Source organism: Thunnus maccoyii, chromosome 16 (assembly GCF_910596095.1).
Source record: "Thunnus maccoyii chromosome 16, fThuMac1.1, whole genome shotgun sequence".
NCBI lineage: Eukaryota > Metazoa > Chordata > Actinopteri > Scombriformes > Scombridae > Thunnus > Thunnus maccoyii.
This window is the reverse complement of record NC_056548.1, coordinates 8,673,422-8,695,856: the sequence shown is the minus strand read 5'-3', so window position 1 is coordinate 8,695,856 and position 22,435 is coordinate 8,673,422. Positions and strand designations below refer to the sequence as shown.

General features: G+C 40.1%; 3 protein-coding genes across 7 annotated transcripts in view; 1 reads left to right on the top strand and 2 right to left on the bottom strand.

Moving 5' to 3' along the window:
• Positions 1–269: 269 nt before the first annotated feature.
• On the bottom strand, positions 270–16,068 carry tulp4b (TUB like protein 4b). Its single transcript, XM_042437069.1, has 16 exons — positions 15,993–16,068; positions 15,086–15,367; positions 12,698–12,967; positions 11,755–11,883; positions 11,478–11,639; positions 11,031–11,211; positions 10,832–10,939; positions 10,570–10,736; positions 9,716–9,940; positions 9,333–9,567; positions 7,950–8,073; positions 7,634–7,778; positions 6,525–6,618; positions 6,293–6,436; positions 2,757–6,127; positions 270–2,297 (listed from the first exon to the last, which is right to left on the bottom strand). Exons 2-16 carry the CDS (start codon positions 15,101–15,103, stop codon positions 2,181–2,183), a joined length of 5,490 nt encoding a protein of 1,829 aa, XP_042293003.1. The 5' UTR covers positions 15,104–15,367; positions 15,993–16,068; the 3' UTR covers positions 270–2,180.
• Positions 16,069–16,580: 512 nt separating this feature from the next.
• On the bottom strand, positions 16,581–20,864 carry myct1b (myc target 1b). Of its 2 annotated transcripts, none has more exons than XM_042437200.1 (2): positions 20,681–20,864; positions 16,581–17,451 (listed from the first exon to the last, which is right to left on the bottom strand). In XM_042437200.1, the coding sequence occupies exons 1-2, from the start codon at positions 20,862–20,864 to the stop codon at positions 16,949–16,951; spliced, it is 687 nt and encodes a 228-aa protein (XP_042293134.1). In that variant the 3' UTR covers positions 16,581–16,948. The 2 variants fall into 2 exon arrangements, with proteins under 2 accessions (XP_042293134.1, XP_042293135.1); XM_042437201.1 differs by lacking the exon at positions 20,681–20,864 and adding an exon at positions 18,592–18,938.
• A 62-nt stretch (positions 20,865–20,926) lies between these two features.
• The window catches only part of syne1b (spectrin repeat containing, nuclear envelope 1b), an 86,950-nt gene continuing 85,441 nt past the window's right edge, over positions 20,927–22,435 (top strand). For 2 of the 4 annotated variants that reach the window (XM_042437052.1, XM_042437044.1), the window contains exon 1: positions 20,927–20,995. The gene's annotated coding sequence lies outside the window, so the exon portion shown is untranslated. Of the gene's footprint in view, positions 20,996–21,019; positions 21,211–22,435 lie in introns of those variants that run through there. The other 2 variants (XM_042437045.1, XM_042437043.1) reach the window with 2 other exon arrangements.

Here is a 22,435-nt window from a genome sequence, read left to right as displayed (position 1 = left end):
GCCATCTCATAAAATCTTTGCTTTTAGATATTTTATTACAGAAAGTGTATGAAACCCATTACCAAAATAGTCATAAATAGTAATAAACAGTCGAAATTGTATTTGTTTGTAATACTTGTAATACTAGAAAATCTTCATTTTTTTATTTTTTGCAGAACTACTTCAGTTGATTCCTTCATAACTTCCACACAAACAGACTGAAAGAGGAAGCCTGTGGTGTGGGATCACTAACATTGCATCAGTGAGTGACAGAGTCAAACTGAAAATGAAACATAACAACAAAAACACTTGGAACAAATTGTTTTTATTACTTTTTGGCCAGCCTATAGGTCCCTGTAAACCTATGGTCACATCATATTTGTTTCCTTCACAAAATAAAGAGAAAAAAAAAGAGGCAACTGACTATTCATTAGGCAGTATTGCTGATAACTGACACACACTGTCGCTGAAGTCTCTGAAGCTGCATTAAATGAAAACTCTCTACATTAAATTCCGTGAAGCCTTTCTGAAAATACTCTCCTTTAAAATAACCTCCTATTAGCAAATGATGAATGTCCAGACATTTATACGTTTGTTTCTTTTGTACATTAGCACCAAATCTACATGAATGTCACTCCTACTAACAATAAATCTAGATAATTTAAATATCTTGTATTAATACCTTTGCAAGTTTGTTCTCATTCTTTTTTTTCTACAAGTGTAACATCAAAAAACTCTTGGTACCATGTCAAAGCAAAGGTGAAGTACAAAATTACTGAAATTAGCAACATATAAGCACATTTTTCTAAGCATATATTGATATTAGGTCATTTACTAAATACACACAGTTCAAGCAGCTTTATATTTTCTTTATGCAAGTACAACATCAGTTCTAAGTAGGTAGCATTATTGCACACAAGCTCTATCTATCTAAAGCAGCACTGACTTTCAAAGAGGCAAACTACTGTACTTCACATTCAAATGCAGTTTTTCAAGTAGCATCATAAACATCCGAATGAAAACAACACAGAGTCAGTTTTAAATTAACTGAGAGACCTCTTGACCTCTTGGAAAGTATTCTGTTTGGGGGATGATATCATTTTCTACCGTTCTCTACACTAACTTACTTTTGGTGCACATTGACCTACCCTTTTTTTTTACCATTACTGACAATATGAGCCGTACAGAAGGGAGTCTGAGTAATTAAAAGGGAGGACAGAATTATATAGCTTTGACAAACAAATTGAGGTTAAATTAACACATGAAAACATACTGTCAGATCATAACGGCTCCAACTGAATAATGATGTGCAGTACTGTGGCCAAAAGAAAAATATTTACTATGTTGATTGCACCACTTCATAGAAGTAACATGGATAGAAAATATACAAACTATGATTAATCACACTCAGTGACAGAATCAATACATTCCTCTATTGCATCTTCTGCAATTTTAACATAATGTAGAGTGACAAACAAATCAGATTAGAAATCAAATCATTGCTTTGAACAAATGGTATTTGGATGAAGACAGATACCAATTAAAGGGTATCACAAATATAACGATAACAACCAGTTTGATATTCATAATAAAACCTTATAATTTATCTACTTATTTACTTAAAACTGAACTACAACAGTGCAGTGTTTGTATCAGATATGGTATGGCTTAGTGAAAATGTATTAGCAATTTTGAATGCCACTGTACCTCAAGATATTTGCTGTGTATATTTTTTATAAACCCCACAAATGTACATAAAGTATTTATTAATTTGTAATACATTGAAACAGCTTAATTAGCCAAGATTTCTTTGGCACCACAGGCGGTACTTAAACTCCAGACTGCTTTTAAAATTCATTCAAAAATGTACTTTGTTTACCTTTTGTTTATCCTGGGAAGGTTGACATTTCTATTTCACTAAATACAGTAATAATAAATAAAATTAGCTTGAGCATATGAACTAAAACTTATGAATAAAGTGATAAAGTTTTCATTACCATTCACCTCAACTGTCTTAGCCTTCTAAAGACTGATTGTACTTTACCTGCATGTGCAAGACCAACTTGAATCATAATTTCCTCTTAAAAACAAAGAGTCACCCCATCACATAAAGTACGTCTTCCTACTTATGCCCCCACATGGAGGGAAGTGACACCAATGCAATTTCTTTTCAGTTAGTACACAACATCAAAATTACTTTTTCACTTAAGCCTTTGAGTCACATTGGCCAAGGAAACAGCAAATGCCTGCACTGCTGAAAAAGGATACTGGAAATCCAAAATATAGGCATTCCCATCAATTCGCCCAAACTGCATCACCTAAAAAAAAAACAGAAAGCAAGAAGATACTTTAGAAAGCATGAAACAGCCAACACATCAACATACTTTTTCAATTTAAGAAGTACTGCATTTGTATGAAGTAATCTGTCTATTGAGACGAAAAAAACAAACAAAAAACGACAAATTGAAACAGCAGTGGCCGAGTTTTAGTCTCTAGTAGGGATGAAGCTCCAAAAGGACTGGAGTCTACACTTCCCATAGTGCAGCTCAAAGGCATCTTTTATTAGACGCCCTCCTCCTAATGATTTTGCCCTTGTTCTACCTTTTCTTATCAATAAACCTGATGATGACATCATCCCTGATGTTGTCATCATAATGTCATCATTATTTTCTTAAACTAGGCCATTTTCACAAACAAGACCATTTTCACAAGCTGAGTAGTATTCCTTGTAAACTGAAATTCTCTTAATTTATCAGTATTTCTTATCATCAAATTACCTGTCGACCATCCAACTCAATCTGAAAATTCTTGGCTGACTCCTGGGTGACTCTTCCTCCAAAGTCAAGCTGGTAGACCTGGGTGGCTTCATTCCATAATGGCTGTTTATTGGCCATAACATAGACAAACCCTTGGCTGCCCAAACTACGGTCCTCTCTTTCATTCGCCTTGCGGCACTTTATTTCTTCCAGCTCACTAGCCATACGCAGACTGCGCTTGTTCTTCCAGCTCTTCTTGCTGCTCTGGTTCTGGTTCATGAGCTCATCACCACTTATGAACAGCTCCGGCTCACTCTCTGAGCTATCCTGGAACTCATTTGTTGTCCTGCTCATCTTCTTGGTTTTGTTGAGCTGCTCTCTTGGCCCCTTAGGCTTCTTCTTCTCTCTGCTGCCAAGCCTCGGGCTGGAAATGAGAGTGTTGAAGTCAGAAAGTGCACGGCCTTCCTTTCTGGATTTGCCCTCAGAGACAGTGGGCATGTTGGCCTCCTCGGCTCTGCTGTCAAGTCTTTTGCGGCTCTTCTTGTTAAAGCGCTCTGACTCCTGTGGCACAGGGCTTTCGTTTAAGGATGATGGCTCTGCAAAGTTGTTGGCAGACTCTGCTAGATCCTCTGTGGCACTTTTGGAAGGTGGTAGTTCGGTAGGTGGTGGAGGAGGGGGCAGAGGGGGTGGTGGAGGTGGTGCAGTTGGAGGGGGTGGGGAGAGAATTGGCTTCTCTAAAATCTGATGAGTTTTTGTAGGAAGGGGAGGTGCCGGAGGGTCTTGCATGGGGGGTGGGCAAGGGTAAGGGTTCCAGGGGTGCAGGTTTACAGGGTGCAGCTGAAGTCCGGCACATGAACTGGCTCCTGGATACATCGGAGGGAGAGGGCAGCAAGCCAAGTTAGCAAGATTCGGGGGGTAGCCTGGTGGCAAAACCAAATTGGGGTCCTGCTGAGCAAAAGGAACTGGACCAACCACATCGTTTGGAGAGCACTGTGGTGGAGGGTTCTGTAAGGTCTGAAGTGGGGGTCCACCGTGACCCACACCTGGAGGAAAAGGCGAGAGCGATATCTGGTAACCTGATGGGAAAGTAAGAGTGCTTGTGCTCGGACTGGATGGAGGTTTAGTCGTGAGGACAAAAGGTAGACGAGTCATGTCCAAGTGCTGACCTTGACTGATGATGAGCGGAGGCGGTTTATGAGGTCCTGGTGGGGGACCTAATATTGTTTGCTCTGGGGTGAGCCAGAACTCCTCTGCGGTGGAGGTGTCCCATTGGTAAGGCGGAGGGCGTTTTACTGTTAAACTGACATCACCGAGAGTCAGCTGGCGTACTGATTTTTCGAGGTGACACTGCTGATTTAAAGTCTCATCTTCGGTAAAAGCAGAGTTAACGTACACTGTTCTGTCCCGGCTGTTATCAACAGCACTCAGCAGACTGTAAGATGACTGGGAGGCCATGGGTGAGGCACTTTTGGAGTGCACAATAATGGTACTGTGATGTGCTCCTTTCCCTGGTGGGAAGTCTTGCCTCACCACCGTGCCACCTGCGATGCCACTACTTGTAGTTCCACCACCACTGACACTGACGCTGGTGCTGCTGCTGTTACTGCTGCACTGTGTGCATGTGTACAATGCAGTGGGCACCCTCTGCTGGTACGTTAGTGCTAATGCACTGTTCATTTTAGCCTTAGTGGGAAGTGTTCTTGAGCTATCCATCATCTGTGGCACTTTGAGTCCCACATCCCTGCGGTCACGGCGTATAGTGGCATGAATCAGACTATTATCGATTCTCTGGGGAGGAGGAAGTGTAGCAGTTACTTGATTTGCTGGATCAGGGTAAGGAGGAGGGTCCCCACTAGGTATTGAGTATCGAGGGACTGAAAGACGACTCAGTGTTGCCGAGCTATACGGAAGCTGAATTTTTTTACTATCAGACGAAGTGACTTTGAGCGTGGCCGAGCCTCCGATGCCATGGACAGCGTATGCATTCTGGTTGCGAATAAGGCGCCTGCGTGGCCGACAAACCTCCTCCACGTTGCCGCTGCTGTCAAAGGTCGTGATCCTTTCATACCCCAGAGGTGTTGGGTACTGTAAGGTCATTGGGTGAAGCAAGAACTCATCTTTCTTCAGGCAGGGGTCTGGCGCCAGGACGCTTGGGCTGTCACAGTTTGTGACAAGTGTCTGAGGTGCAGCGGCCGCTGTAGCTGCTGCTGCTGCTGCAGACACTACAGTGCCAGGGTATGGAGGAGGAGGATTCACCTTCCTCATCTGAATCTCCACAGACCCATCTGTGTCATTGAAGGAGGGAGGTAAAGTCCGTGGCAGACTTGGCTTCAGAATGTGTCCATGGTCTCCCCTGTCTAGCCCAGGCTCAGTGGTGGGAGGAGGCATTTGGGGTAGAAGATGAATCTGTTGTAAGGAAATGGTTGGATAGCCAGAAGGAGGAGGAGGCAGCGACATCTGCATCTTCAGTTGCTGCTGCATTTGTTGGTGCTGCCTCTGCATCTGTTGATGTTGCTGCTGGATCTGCTGATGCTGCTGCTGGAGCTGCTGCTGTTGCTGCCTCATCTCCTGGATCTGTTGCCGGATTTGCTGCTGCTGCTGTTGCATCTGTTGCTGCTGCTGCTGCATCTGCTCGTGCTGCAGCTGCATCTGTTGCTGTTGCTGCTGGATGTGGTGTTGGTGCTGAAGTTGTTGGCTTGTCACTTGCTGCGGATTTTGTTGCATTTGTTGGTGTTGCTGAACCTGGTGTTGTTGATGTTGCTGCTGCTGTTGATGTTGATGTTGCTGCTGCTGTTGGTGTTGCTGCTGCTGGTGGTGCAGTTGCTGAAGCTGTTGATGTTGCTGCTGCAATTGTTGTTGTTGCTGCTGCTGTGACTGTGACTGATGATGGTGTTGTTGCTGCTGCTGCTGCTGCTGCTGTTGATGATGATGCATCTTCTGCTGCTGCTGCGTCTGCATTTGTTGTGACTGTTTCGACTGCTGTTGGCGAGGCTGCTGGGAATGAGACCTCTGCGGGTGTGGCTGCGGTGGGAGATGGTGAGGTGGAGGTGGAGGAGGAAGAGTACCAGGGAGAAGAGGACCCATCTCCAGCCCATTGAAGATCACCTGACCAGGGTTTGAGTATCTAGCTGGAACTGGATATGGTGTAGCAACAGCATCCTGGCCATGATCAGAAACAGGGACAGATGCTGCCGCCGCTGCAGCTGCTGCCGCTGCAGTGGCTGTAGGGTTGGTGAGGACGTCAAGCTGAATATTCTGATTGGCCAGGAGAGACTGAACCAGGCCGATACTCTGAGTCGGGGACATGGCCTGAGCTGGGCTGTGGATGGGAGCAATGGGAATGTTGACTGTACAGGGAGGATTGTCTCCTGCCACTCCAGATGGCCCCATCACTTCATGAAAACACAGATGAGAATAATGTTAGTGACTTTTAGCACATACAAACATGCAGAATACAGTGAGATTGAGAGCACTGATAATTAATGTAATTACACTCATTTATCAATATTAGTTGTAAGTTTCTGAATTGAAAATATTGTACTTTGATTCATTCACACCTGGTAAGTCATCCTCATCTTCACTGAACACATTGGGGTTGAACACAGGCAAGCTCATGAAGTCATGTGAAATCTTTCGCACTTCTGGTAGATAGATTGTCATCTGCCTCGGTTGCAAATGGAGCAAACTGGTCTTATAGATGACTGAAACACAGAAGAGCATTATGGTGACTGTTACATTCATCAGGATTAAAGATTGTTGATGTGTATTTGTAGCTTTTGTGACGTTTACCTGCACCGAGATTGGCAGGGAGGAAAGAAGCAAGTCCAACAATTTTGAACTTTGTCCCCCAGATGTTGGATGTGACTTGAGCAAGGTAATTGTGCTGTGAAGAAGACAAAACGGAAGACAAGAATAAAAATAAGAATTATTAGTGTGCAAAAACAAACAATCAAGGGTTTACCTACGGTTATGGTATTGTGTACTGACAGACAAAACTTATACTAACATAATAAGACAAGATAAGATCTGTTTTTTGTGTGTTTTGTTTTTGACATTTGGTAAGATAGCTTTGTTTCCAGATTCAAAATTCCCAAGAAACCCTTTTGTGTCACTACACTCACATACTTATATAATCCTTTACTTTTTTTTCAATTTTATTTATTTATTTGACATGGAGAATGATCATTAATCAACAAATTAATTGTAACTGTGAACTGTAAATGAGCCTCAAAGGATCATTTGTATCTGTTGTCCCTGGCCAAATGTTAAAGAGGCAATCTAAAATCTGAATAAAATGTCATCTTGTAAAATTCATGGTACTACAGCTGCAACGATTAGTCCAAAGAAAGAAAATTAATCTGTAACTATTTTGATAATCGATTAATTGTTTCAGTCATTTTTCAACATTCTCTGGCTCCAGCTTCTCAAGCACGACAATTTACTGTTTTTCCTTGTCATATGTGACTGTAAATTAAATATCTTTGTTTTGGACTGCTAGACAAAACATCACAATGGCCTGTGAGAAATTGTGGATGCCATATGTTTACTACTATTTTTTAAACATTCATTGACTAAATGATTAATCGAGAAAAAAACTGACAGATTAATCAATAAAATAATTGTTACTTGCAGCCCTACATGGTACACAACATAATAAATACACACACATCCACCAATCAAACAATGTCACAACACAATATACTTAACAACAATACATAGTAAGTTAAGTAACATTCAGGGAAAGGTACAGGAAAGGATCAACAAAGACAGACAAAACAATCAACAGGAAGGCAGCAGCTCAGGTAATTATTTAATTGTTTAAAGGTAAAAATAATATGTTGATGGATAAAACAAACCGTTACTGTCAGTTATAGACTTTGTACTGTAGCACGTCGTACCTCTGTGATCCCGTCCATAGAAAACTCTCGACGTGTCAGACTAGGGGACCGAATTGGAGGCTTCTTTGTCGGTAACCGTGGCGATCGTTGGCCTTCCTGATTGGCACGTGAAAGTTTGGGAGATTTTCTTGAATCCATGTTCATTCTTTGAAACAAAGAGGTAAATATCAAATTATCTTTCACATTTTCAGTTCACATTACAGTCGATACTACAGTTATTTTTATGGTATGGTAAAACAGATGCTTGAATAATTAATTTCCAGATCTTTTATATAACGTTCAGTGTTTCTGTCATGTACTGTGAAGTTTGGGTGACCTGTTTCCTCGGGATAACTTTGGTGACTTCTTCCCAACCCACTCATCGCTCAACTCAATGTCACTGGAGTCAGAGCAGTTACAGCTGTCAGTATATGAGATCATGGGATTCACACACACCTCCTCTGCAAAAAAAAACAAAACAATAACGGTGAGTTTAACTCATACACACTAATATGGTTATAACATAATAAGCAAGTAAATGTTTTTTGAGATTATAGGCCAAATCAAACCCACATGCAGCCAGGTTATGACGCAGGCTATTCCAGTATCATGCCTCAGACCATGTTGCGTCAGAGAATAGCAGTCATCACCAGAGTCTATATTTGTTCTCACTCAAGGTGAACAGTGGGCACACAGCATGAATATATGCGGTTATTTTAAAGTGAAGCACATGTTTAAAGAGATGAAACAGGTGCTAATTTCATTCGAAGAAGACAAGGAACATTATTTATGACCTTTGGGCAGGTCTGTTTGCCCATTATGAGTGTCTCAAGTCTACTGGTATTCTCATAAGTACTTCTTGCTTCAGTTGTAAGCATTATTTTAAAAGTTCAAAATCCATTTAGCCTCTTTTAATGGTGTCATTTTTGGGAAATTTGCCTATTTGCTTTCTTGCAGAGTTAGATGGGAAGAACAGTACCACTCTAAGTTCTGTGCATTAGCTTGAGCTAGAGCTTAGCTTAGCATAAAGACCAAAAGCAGGGGGGAAACAGTTAGTTAAAAACACAAAGACAGCAAAATAAAAAAATACATTTTCCATGTTCATGTCACTGTGTTTAACTGTCCAGTTGTCTCTTGGTTCCTGACAAATATAGTCAGAAAATTATTTTTGAGTATTTATATATTTAAATTCCGCTCTGGTTGCCAGGAAACCAGCAGGAGCTCCAGGAGATCGTTTGCCAAGAAACAGGTCACACAAATAACTCCCTGTAAAACCACGATTTAATGTTTTTTACATTTAGATTTGTGTAAAATAAGATACAAAATGTTAGTTTTCAAGACTTAGATGTGCTGGTTTGTTTTTTTTTTTTAAATTCTAGCTTCATATTTAGTGTACAAACGAGGGGTATCAATCTTCTTGTCTAACTCTTGGCAAGAAAGTGAATAAATATATTTTCTAAAATGTCAAATTACTCCTTCAAAAAGACAATTTACCCAATTTACTCAATTTTTACACACCCCTTGTGCCATCTAGCCATGCAGATAGTTTTAGTTTTATGAGCTGTGGTTGCCTCTGAAACTTCTGCCTTCACTCCGGTACAATAGAGATGAATGTAATTTCATTTGTGGTTAGTCTGGATAAACCACAGGTTGTTTGGTGAACAGTTGTCACTATTTTCTACTTCTTTTTCTACTTTCTGCTTTTAGAGTTTAAACCCACCTGCTTTGCTGTCTGTTTTTGGATCCATAATGACAAACTCAGGCCGTAGTTTACTGATGCGTCTTCCTTTGAGAATAGGCACCAGTCCTCCTAAATATTCTAAGTAGAGAGTGTAGCAGGGACCGCCTGCCTCAGGGCTGTCCTCCGCCCGCTTCATGGTGCAGTGGAGCCTCTCATTCCCAGCTGTGGGATAGCTGACAAAGTCACGGATGTTGTTGGGGTCAGGAATTGGGGGCTAGAACAAAGAGAGGAAAGGGCTGTAAGGTTGCTGGACACTCAAATGAAAACATGTCAAAGTCAGCAGTTTTATATTATCACAGTGCAACGCAAGTCAAGAAGTTGTGTCTGTGACTGAGGGGGGGATTAAGCAGGGATCAGTGCACCTTGATGGTGGGTATGAAAGCAGTGGTCACATAAGAGCAGAGCAGTGAGGGCATGTTCAGTTTCCCCACATCTTTCTCCTCTCGCAGGGCGCTGGCGATGCCCTGCTGGCATAAGAGTTGGAGGCTGGCCACCCTATGCTCCACACGCACCACATACAGCGCTGGCCCACATGCGAGGAACAAACGAGAGTCTCTGTGACCCCAACAGATGGTGGTGATGGGCCTCTGAAAAACAGCCAGTCACAAGAACAGAACACTGGATTCTCAGTCGGTTGTTGTTTGTTCTGTTATTATTCACCTTCTTTATTCAAGCTCTCAATTATGAAGTGTTTTAGTTTGGAAAATATGCAATAGATGATATAAAGTTTATCACTCATTATTGAACTGACAAAAATACTTCCAATCTGCTATGGTGCCACTCCTTGTCCCTGCAAAATTGCTTGAAAGCTTGAATAATGTATTAGAAAGATTAACATTTGTGGGACATTTCTAGCCAAATTGCTTTAGAGTATTTAATGGTACCCACTTCATAACCACAAGTGCATTTTAAGTATGGGTGACTATGGTGGGACCCAAACCTCTAACACTGAGTGTTAAAGCTGTGCTAGGGCTGAACAATATAATAGAAATATAGATAGATAGATAGATAGATAGATAGATAGATAGATAGATAGATAGATAGATAGATAGATAGATAGATCTACTTTTTGGATAATCTACTTCTTGTAATCATATTACAATTTAATACACAATTTAATTGTCTTAATTAGCACTTCATGCGTTAGTATCAGAGGAAAGTCTTTATCTAATCTTGCCCAGTGAGACATGAGTCTCTCAGTTTATATAGGACTGACCTGTGCCGGTGTTTCCAAAGTGTAGATGTGTTCTCCTTGGACATTATAGAACTTAACGAGGGCGTTCCTCATGATGGACCCGCAGGCAGCGTCGACAGGTAGCCCGTGTCTCTCCATGCCGGCTACAGCCAGGAGGTCTCCCTGGGAGCACCACTGGGCCTCAACATCTGTGGAGTAAAGAAGTATGAAAACCATATCTGTCATGGGTCATATGATCAACACCATCATTTATGACAAATGTTATTTAAGTCTGAGTTCATACCTTTCAGCCCTGAGCGAATTATGGCAGGAGACAGGTCGTCATAGTTGTTCATTAAACTGATATCTCCTGATAAGAAGGTGACTGTCAACAAAGGCTTGACTCTCCGCACTTGAAAGAATAAAGAAAAACACACACATAAGCTTTCCCCAGCCAACACATTTAATTTAGTTGTATGAGCAGCAAGGAAATAAGTTTATACCTAAAGGCAGAATACTTTCATCAGAGTCTGTGTCACTTTCTGTGCTGTCCTCGACCAGGAAATCAGGGCAGTTCCAGGACATACTCACGATCCCATCAGACTCGTGTAGCAGAACATGGGCAAGCATCCGTCCATGACAGTCCATCACGATCACTTGACCATCTGCTGTACCAAATAAGACCTGAGGGGGCATTGTACATTAAAAATTAATACATGACATGATGAAAATACTCTGGAGCGTCATATATCTGACCTAAAAGCCATTTACAGTTTTATCTTGTATATCAAGCAGCGTTAACAACATTAGAAGCAAGAGGAAAATTATTTCACCCCACATCTAAACATTTTATGACGCAGATTAAATAACATTTTTAATGCAGAGCTGAGTGAGTTCTTATGGTTCAAAGAGCCATTCATTTACAGGAAGTTCAACTAGACAATGCCTACCTGTTGATCATCAGGTGTCCAGATGCCACAGGTGATTTGACTCTCTAGGTTAATCTCGGAGGACCAGTGTCTTTGTCCGCTGACGGAGCCAACCAACACAAAGCCATCTCTGTACGCGATGAGGGCTTGAGTGCCATCATGTGACCAAGTAAAGTCACTCACCTGGAGGAGAGAAGTGTTCACCTTCAAGATAACTGAGTATTCATAAACGACACTGCAATCAAAATACAGTCTTTATCCGTTAAGTTTCTAGGTAATAGTGCAAAGAAGTGTCTACCTGGGCTCCTCTGTCATTCACTAACTCCACAGACCATCTTCCTTCATACTGGATCCAAACAAAAATACCTCCTTCCATATCACATGTGGCGAGCTTCTGAAAGGGTTCATTCCAGCGCACCAAGACAACCTGCAAAGGCCCAAAAAAAACTCACTATTTTTCTCAAACACAGGTGGCTCTCTGCACCAAAGAACATTCATGATTAATATCCAGTATGAGCACAATGCTAAAAAAAAAGAGGCTGATTTAAAAGTGCACTGCAGTTGGAAGGAAAGCAAGCAGACAGAGACAAAGACTAACAATGTCAGACCATCAATTCACATGCACACACTGTCCTGTTTTCTTTATATATACACGCATATAGCACCTACAGTTTGTATGCTATTATTAAAATAGACATAAATGTTCATACTATCTGAATCTCTAAATTGAATGTCTTTGATAGAGATCATATTTTTTCATAATACATGTTTAGACAGCCTATTACTGTGAATATGATGCACATTTTATACATCTGAATTTATTTTTTATAAATATCTCATTCCTGTCACCTAATTTACACTGCATATATAACTATCTGCATATATTCTTTATACTATATTCTAATGATGTATGCATATTTTCTGTTGTGAAATTTAGTTCAATGGTATGCCAGATTTTCAAATACTTTCTATGATATTCCTGCTTTTGTGTACATATTGCAATTGTTGGCTGCATTTATCTTTTACCTTTATTTGCTTTACTGTTATTTATATTCTAATCTCATGAGTTTTCCTTGTACTTGGTGGGTTAGATGTAAATATGTGTCAGTTTTATCAGTCTGAAAGTGTTCTGAAAAAGATTACATGAAGAAAGAGAGAGAGAGACAGAAAGGGAACATCTTTGTCAAATTGCTCTTTATGTGTTGCAAAAAAAAGTGATATTGATGAAGTCAAGACCCCACCTCACTGTTGTGTCCGCGGAGGTTAAAATTGATTCTCTGAGGTGTACTTCTGTCCCTCCTGCAGTGACTAGATGTAAACGTCACCCCAACAACTCCTCTCCCATTCCCCGTGGCGAGCCAGCCCTCCTCGTAGTACCGTCTCCGGCACACCGGCTTGTCCTTCTCACTCTTGGGGACCCGGCCTTTCCATGAGAGGCAGAGGATGTTGGAGTCGCTGCAGAGGATGGGACCATGTTCCACGGCAGCCAACATCCCTACTGAGTGACCAGGCTGGTGGGCAAAGGAGAGGAAGAGGCAAGTTAAAAATACTCTTTTTTTGACCTTATAATAAGAATAAAAACAATGTACATTATTCATTTGTGTGGGTTTGTGACCTTACATTTACTTCAAAAAGGCTTTTCATTTTTCATTTTTCTGAGCAGCTTAAGGACTTAAGGACAATCTTCCCATCTGCTGAGGAAGATTGTGTGATATGATTGAAAGCTCAAGAACAGCTACTAGATGGACCTTGGGGTGAGATTGTTCTATCAAATAGTGCTTCCAAGGTAGGGAATGAACATTCAAACTCAACATTTAAGCCAAAATGAATGAGAAGATCTAAAAAAAAAAAGGAAGTTTGAACATCTACTGTTACATGACAACTGAAGATTGTGTGTTGTGATCGAAAGCTCCAGAACAGCTGAAACCAGGGGCTCATTTGTTTGAGATTCTCTGTCCAAATGAGCTTCATTTGAGTGTAAAGAGCTTACAACAGTGAATCAGTAAATCTGCCCTTACACCAGTAAAATCACCATGACTGCTGTCATAGTGTTCGAGCAGTTGTTCCATTATTCAGTGTCTATGGAGCAGCTCCAGGATTTGTCTACAGATGACGTCATCACTACAGTCTGTCTTTTATTTGTTCAGATTCACAAACTAAAACTGAGAGGATTAAACAGTAGATGAAACATTTGATTTCCGTTTTGGGATAAATTTACCCCTTAAAGGACCAATTTGTAGGATTTGGTGGCATCTAGCAGTGATAGCTGATAACCCTGCGTCCTCAAACCTCCCCTTTCAAGAATGTAGGAGAACCTACAGTGGCCACGAAATTTGCGAAAAATGCAAAAGGCTTTCTCTAGAGCCAGTGTTTGGTTTGTCCATTCTGGGCTACTGTAGAATCACAAGAAGAAGAGAACCCGCTCCCTATGTAGATATAAAGGGCTCATTCTAAGGTGACGAAAGTACAACAATTCTCATTTTCAGGTGATTATACACTAATTTAAAACATACACATGGATATTATATTCAATTTCTGCCAATAGATCCCCCTAAATCTTACACACTGGTCCTTTAAAGGCAAATTCTTTGTCTGTAGCATATTAATGTATGTTGGCTTTGTTCACTTAGGCCAGTTATATCTCAGATTGAGTGCATTAATTTCCAACCTTGTCCAAAAAAAAGAAAAAAACCCTTGAAATGAACCCACAGCTCACATGAATATTTTGAAGTAGAAGATCAGGGTGTTGTAGGGGAATAGTGGAACTGAATACCCAGGACAAACCTAGAATTAAAAGTTTGTTTTTATTGGCAATTTTGAAATTTTAGCAATAGTAATATAGGTAAAATATTACAGTTGGTTGTTTGTCAGACTATCTCTTCTATCTAACAATGTTAGAGCCTCTCAGGGAAAACATGACTCCAACAAAGTCTTATTCGGTTTTCTTTTACTATGAGATACAGAAGCACAGTAATCCCAATTACCACTACAGATGCAGTGTTACGGTGTTAACATGTTCGTTCAGTTATGTGTACATGTGTGACAACATATGTATTAAAAAGGGAAGGGGGCCCACCGAAGCTGTATATGTATGGGGTCCAGATTTTTGTGCTACGCCACTGTAGAAGCTGCAAAATCTTCTACTGTAAGGGTGTATCCGCTTACAAGTCAAATCCTTTAACCCTTTAACATTTAGCTATTTTATTTCCCCTTAAGCAGCTTTAACGTTCATTCCACTGTCTGATGGTATCACATATTCTCTATATCTTTGTTCCAGCTCTTCATCGAAGCTACATGATGTTTACACTGAGTGATGTAGTCAATCCCAGGACTCCATGTTTTTATGGCTGCACCATTACATCAAATAATAATGTGCTACATAGCTTGTGCATAATTGTACACACATTTTCTTGGTATCTTCAGAAACCTTGGGATCTCCTCTACAATTTAAACTCAGATTTTGAAAATCTGATTAAGGTTTGGCTGCACAGCTTGAGCTCTCTGGCTCGCTGACGAGTGAGTGAGGTTCAAGAGAAGATTGTATAATATATAATAATATTTCATAAAATGCATAAACAACCTGGAAAATTGCATCAAGATTCATTTCTGATATCATCAAATCAACATACCTCATAGTTCCTGGACATGATGAGTTAAAATTCCTCTATTGAAGGTGTCCATATTTCCATTCAGATAGATGATGCACTGATGGTTAATGGCTGCTCTGCTCTTTGTGCTTACAATATAATATACTGGGAGGCAACATGCATCATACAGCAATGTCCAGCACTGTATTCATTCAATCAAGCAGCTCTGCACTCCAGAGTTTGTAGTGAAATGATCTGAAGCTTCTTTGATGCCAGTAGCCCATCCCATGTCTTCCTGATGTGGCTCTGAAGAGTTGTGCAATCCTGTTGCAATGGAGGGGGGGAAGAAAAGACGAATAAAAAAAATACACACACACCGTTATTCAACAGGCAATCTAAGAGAGGAAGATGGCTCTTGCTTAAAATAGCCGCGTTGTCATTCAGTGCATCAACCTTGAAAATCACAGTTTTTCTCAGTCTCTATGCAACAGCAACACTGCATTGGAGATCAGGGCACTCGCAGTCTCCATGGGTACTGATACTGTCCGTTCTTCCTATTTTACGTCAAACACCAGAGCAGCAGCCAGACAAGGATGTGAACTCAAATATTCCAATTTCTATATTTAATAGACCTTTAATGTATTTTAATGCAGACAGAAGAAGAATAAAACAGTACTGTTTCAATAGAAAAACATTGGTTAAAGATAATAACTGGTCTATTGCTTTGAAGGATGTAGATTAACAGCAGTAAAAGAGCCATCATCTGCTCTGTAAAGAATTCACTACATAACAGCAAATGTATTTCTCATTCAAAGGCGTCTTATATATATGACCGCATGCAGCAGTCTGACTGACACAATGCTGACGAGACGAATAAACTGCGGTGTAAAATACAGAAGTGCTTTCATCAAGGTGGTTTTCTATGGAAACATAATGCAGTTGTACGTACCTGACACCGCTTTTCTAGCGTTAGTCCAGAGGCAGTCGGCGCACAGTGCGGTGGTGTCGCCAGGCGCTTTTCCGCTGGCGCACTTTGGGGTTGTGGCTTTTACAGCGGGTTGCCATGAGGCAGGTAGCACGGAAAATAGACCCTGAATTTCAAGTCCACATAAAAAGGCAAGCAACCAACACACATGATAAGCCTTTCAAGAAATTCCTGGCGGTAATTGTTTGCAATTTAACCAAATTTTAATACAGTCTGACATGGAGTCGAGCGCACTGGCTGATATAATCAATACCAGACTTATTGCTGCACCTCAAACGGGGGTTTCATTCATAATGGCAACTTCATACGACGCACCCCATCTTTGTAATGCAAGTTGAAGTGACATTCTTGACACGAGACCTTGATGTGATGAATGTGCTGGTAACCACCTTCCTGTCATGGTGTTAAGTATTATTAAGGTAATTGATTTTAGCGCATGGATCCTCTATTTAACATATCAGTCTTTGGATGACAGCATTATATCAATAGATTTTGAATGGATAATGATTCTCTGATGTGTTTCATTTGTGCACAAAAGCACAAACACTGGAATAAATTCACCATTCAATCTTTATTGTGATTTTAGATAATATAACTATCTAGCACACAGTGTTTCTCTCATCTTCACACGATTACAGCAAGATCTACCCCCAGGCCTCAACTGATGGACCACAACATGTCATGAGATGCCCTGCAAATGGTCATGAACTATTAATATTCCATAACATATATACTGAGCTGACATTTCATAGCTGTTCTGCAGCAAAATCAGTTAAGGACAAACTGAAAAGTGGCAGGGATGGTCTGATCTCCCAGTATGCAGACATAACCGTCCCTTATAAAAGAGCAGAACACAGCCAGAACAGAAAGTCAACTGTAATTTAACTTTTCCACTTCTTGTTGTAGTTATGCTGACAGTTTCAAGTGCAAGTCTCTTCAAAGGCATGGATGACGCTGTCATATGCAGGAGGAGGAGTCTGCGAGGGGAGGAAGCCCTTAAGTCCGTTGCCGCCCAACCAGAAGGAATGTCTCTTGTTTGGCACAAGGGATGCTGAATCCGATGAGGTTGAAGCCGCCGTATCCTCAGGCATGGTGACCTGGGTGTCATCTCCCATCTCCAGCTCAGCCCTGCTTCTCTTGGCCAGCGGGCGAAAGGTGGAGGTCTCTGCCCCGGGTTTGAGCCCAAGAGGGCCCACTGGCTCCAGAGAGGGTTGTCTGTAGACGCTCAGAAAAGTGCTTCGGTAAAGGCCGAGCTGGTTGGTCATTGGGGTTTGTGCTTGTGAAGTGCGGGACTTCTTTTTGGAGCGCCTGGTGATCCTGGCGGTGGCCCTGCGTCTGGATGCCCAGGTCAACAGAAGGTAGACCAACGCACCAAGCAGCAGGCCCACAAGCATAGACAAACAGAAGGCTAGAATCATATCACCTGGAAATAAAAAATCAGTGCAGAGTGTCAGAAAAAAGGGGAACTCCTGAAGACATTAAACGACTGGAAACTGTGGCAGAATGTAAGACCGGATGCATTGTATTGTTGTAAATATGAGGAAGGTTATTTCCCCAGATGGCAGTTTCAGTTGCATTTAAAATGCAAGATAAAATCTTATTAGCATAGACAAGGAGGATGGCTTCTAGAGATGTATCACGAGAATGAAGTAGATCTCATACTGTACGTGCCAAATGGAAATTTTGTTCCTATTGATTTGGTATTGCTGGGCACTGCTATACTGGGCACATTACATAAAAATCTTACATCATACCCGCTGTGTGGGTTAACTGTCTAACTAGTGTGATTGTACAGCTCACTGTGCTGAAGTCCAACCTGGCTGACAACAAAACAAACTTCATCATTTGATTTTCATGTAAATCCTGAAATGATAATGTACTGTACATGAATATTGATTACAAATGTTCCCTGACCTATCGACCAAGAAAAGGCAAAGTACGACTAGTTTATTTGTATATCACCTTTCTGCAACAAGGCAATTGGAAGTCCCTTATATACGACATAAAAAAAATAGATACAGAAGAAAAACAAAGTAATATAAAACTATACAAATAGAATTTAAGAAGAGACAGATCAAAATCTGTCTAGCTCTAAATTTAACTTTATAAAAGGCAGTGGCAAACGGAAAAGTTTTAAGCCTTTATCCAAGAGAACTTTGAGCAGTTCTTTGTTTTCCTGGAAGTTGCTGAATGTTAGTTTTCTTAGTTTTGACCCAGGGGAGCAGTAAGACCGACCTGAGTGGTCTGGATAATTCTTAACAATAGCAGCAAATCAGATATTTATTTTGGCCCTAAACGACTCAGTACTTTATTCAGACTTCAGTTGATGATTTTCCAAATGCAAATGCATCTATCTGAAAATAGGGTGTGTTGCTGTAGTCCATAAAAAGATCATTTTGGAGATAATACAGGCTTTCATGTGAAACTACCACCACAAACCAGCATGTCTGCATTTTACAATACAACGTGTTACTCTGACAGTAAGCATGGCTACAGCTTTTGGACACTGCTCCTTGATCTTCAGTCTACAATTACTACAAGAAACAATTACAGACGCACTCACCGAGATTAAATGATTTTAGTATTTCCAACATGGGATGTGTATCATTTTGTGCCATTATTCCACCAGGCTGATGTTAGTTTCCACACTGACTCCAAGCAGACAGACGAACACTAAGCTTTTTCCAAGACAGGCTTTTTGCTTTTTTTTCTCAACAGTGTTTGGTATGGCGGAAACTTTGCTGTCATGCTTCCTTCCCTTTCTGGCTTTAAAATTAGCAAGTGCATTGCTTATCTGTGTGGGACATAACACTGGGAAACAGAGTTGTTTCCTTTTGCATCATTTCCTTAGGATCAATACATTTCAACAATGGCCCAATTGGCTTTTTTTTTTTTTTTAAATCAAGGCATGGTACATGTGTTCTTTTGCAACTTCTCTGATCACAACACATGTTATTTTGCTGTACACTCATTTCCTAATAAAACTGAAAGGTTAAATAAAAAGACAGTAGATCCAGTAAACCTTCATTGTGACGCAAAAAGTCTTGGACAAGTTTCCAAATGTCTTGACAAGGTTCTGGATAAGCTAACCCATGGAAATCTAACCATCCACCAGAGAGTTTGCAGGCTATCAAGCCCTCAGTCTCTGTGGGGATTTCCTTCAATTGTTGCTCTGTTCCCACACCACTCCTGCCCTCAGAGAGGCCGACAACACTACAAACCAGCTCTCTGCAGTTGAACAGCTGATACTATATGCAATTATTCCTTTCCTGTTTTATAGGTTTTTACAACACTGCATTAAAGCAGGGTCTTTATTACATATAGACACTTTGCAAGGATCACCTGAGCTAGGGCAGTTAATTTAATTTGAATCTCCATCTTTTTTTAATCAATCCTACAATTTTAAAAGGAAGAAGCCACTGAGAAGGCTTCTTGTAAAGTAAACTGTCTTGATGTATACAATGATGGAAAACATGTCACATAGAAGTCCAGCAGATGGCACTAAGATACTTAAAATGAAGATTCATTTGTTGCTTGATTGTAGCTTGATTAGTTTTAGGATATTATTGCATATTATACAGTGGTTGTGAAATAACTGTTCACAGGATTTTTTCAAAAAGATCCCTCCCCTCAAGATATATTTTAAGATGTATGTAAAATACTTTACTCTGAATAATAATTAGTGTTTGATATGGCTTTTTTCCACAAAAAAAATTAAATTATCCCATTTAAAATCCTCCAAATTGCATCTTCTCCTTCTCCCTCATTTAAAATTCCTGAATATATGAATATGCAAATAATTTTTAATTTCAAAAGTTTAACTGCTTTATGTTCTCAGTGTATATGTGCACTGCAGGTTTCAAGTTTACATGTCAGACTTGTGTAAACTGAATACTGGACCATGATTGGCTCAGATGTCACAAATCATACTTGTAGGTACATGTCTTAAAGGACGGGTTCACAATGCACAAGTCAGGAGCCCAAATGAACACTCAAACAGGTTTTTCTTGCTGTAATCATTCCTCTTGTTCATACTGACCATTAGAGGATCCCTCCATAATGCACTTACGATGTAAGTGATGGGGGACAAAATCCACGGTCATCTTTCTATGCATTTTGTAATGTATGCAATGTATTTAAAAGTTTATCTGAAGCTAATATCTGTTACTATACAAAGAGGGAATTTTAGCCAAAAAGCACTATAAATGTGGCAGATATCCACTTGATATAACTAACTCAGACTGCTGAAGCCTCATATCATCTTCAGTGTCTGTCACATTGAGACATGGCATTGAATTCATTCATGTGTAAGTAGTATTTTACTGTTGTAACTGGCCAAGGTAGACTGGCAGAGTAAAAAGTTAAAATGTTTTCCTCTGCAGTGAAGAATAGAAGTATAAAGAAGTATACAATGGAAATACGAGAAATACTGAGCTATACTTTGTTGTTCATTGCATGTTTTACTGATGATTGTACTGTTTTACTACTGCTGTTTATTGTATTATTGATCATATATTATGTAAGATGGCCTTGAGTGTCATGAAAGGCACAAAATTTCACTTCCTGCAGTCCAAGAGTACATGTATTTCTCCACTCATATACAAACTTGTATCACAAACTGCACACTGTCACTCACTACGATATAAACTCACAATGAAGTGCCAAACAGAGAGTGAGATACCGGGGATTCCTGTGTGTCCAGCCGAAGAATGAACCCTTTTGTCTCTCATAAATTAGGAGGACAAGAACCAGACCACACATTTCCGACCCCTCCTCCTGCAGCTGGTGCAGTTTGCTGCCGGCTGGCGTGCCACTCTCCTCTTCCTCTCCCATCATCTACCGCTTCCACTTCACGCTACCATGTTTCATTTTCAGCGTTACCATTGGCAACCAAGCAACACACACTCACACACACACGCAGATACACTTCCTACGTAAAGTTATCATGCTCTGCAGTGTCGAAAGTGGTAAGAAGAAACGTCAGATGCACTTTTTGATTACAATGATAGTGTTTTGTTGTCGTGTTGGTTGTTAGGGTCATGTTTACAGAGGCGTGAACTACTTTTCTGTGATGCTTTCATGCTCGTTATGTCTCTGGTTTTGTGGCGTTTTGGTAACTTCCTCTCGGGTTGAACCGGCGCTTTTGACACCACAAAACACCACCATTCAAATAGCTGTGCAGGTATCTAACTTTGTTTGATAAATTATAGTTGAGTAAAGTTTACTTTGTGATAGTTATTATGTGTGCACGACAGGCATGCATGTGATGGAAGCTATGGAGGGAAACGTTTATGCCTTTTTAAGCTGTAACTTCGATACTTTGGGCTGATTCATACCTTTTCTAACTCGACTTCCTTTTGCGATAGACTTAATGGATTGCTATTGGGTCTGTATGAGAGCACTTCCCCAATTTGGACCAAAATGAAAAAAATATCTCACTCTTTATCTTAACACGTGTTTATAGTATAGTACACTGTTCAGTAACTATTTGACTTGTATGTAGATGTGTGTTTTTGAAGCTGTAATGCCTGTTTTCATACTTGCTTGAAATAGCTATATCTTATGTTTGCAGCTTTGTTTAGCTATATATCTATATTTTGTAACTTCCTGTTAATTTGCTCTTGACACTGCTGGAGAGATAATGACTACTAATTTCAGTATGACGTCCTCAAATGTCTTGTTTTGTCCTGACCAACAGTCCACAACTCCAAGATATTCAGTTTACTGTCAGAGAAGACAAAAAAGCTGAAAATATTCACATTTAAGAAACTGAAATCTGAGAATTGGGACCTTTTTTTCTTTCTTAAAAGATGACTAAGTGATTAATAGATCATCAAAATAGTTGGTGATTAATTTAATAGTTGGCAACTAATTGATTAATTAACTAATTGTTGCAGCTACACTGTTCTAAGCCAGTATGGCAGTAAGCCAGCATGCACAATACCGGTACATTGAAACTGAAGCCGTCATTGTTAATATTATTATTAGTTCTACTTTTACTACGATGACATGTCAAAATGTCTTCTCTGAAAAAGACCTAATGAATGACAACACAGTCTCTTTTGTCACCATGTTATTTATTTATTTATTTATTTTTTCTTTTTGCATATAATCTCATATGGATTCATTCTTGTGATATGTTGTAACCAAACTACAAAAACGACATACTTTCTTTTTGGAGTTGCATCCTTTTTACAGGGCGTTAAAGACAACACAAACAAAACATGTAAATCAAAAAATATTAATTAACACAAAAGCAAGGACAAAATCATTAATTAAAACTCTCACATTGAGGTGGTGGTAATTTTTCAATGACTTATGAGTGTTCCAAATGCAAAAATACTCCGAAAGTTAGGTACAAAGTAACTAAAAACTGAGTTTGCAAGGGTGATTTCAATATGAACAAC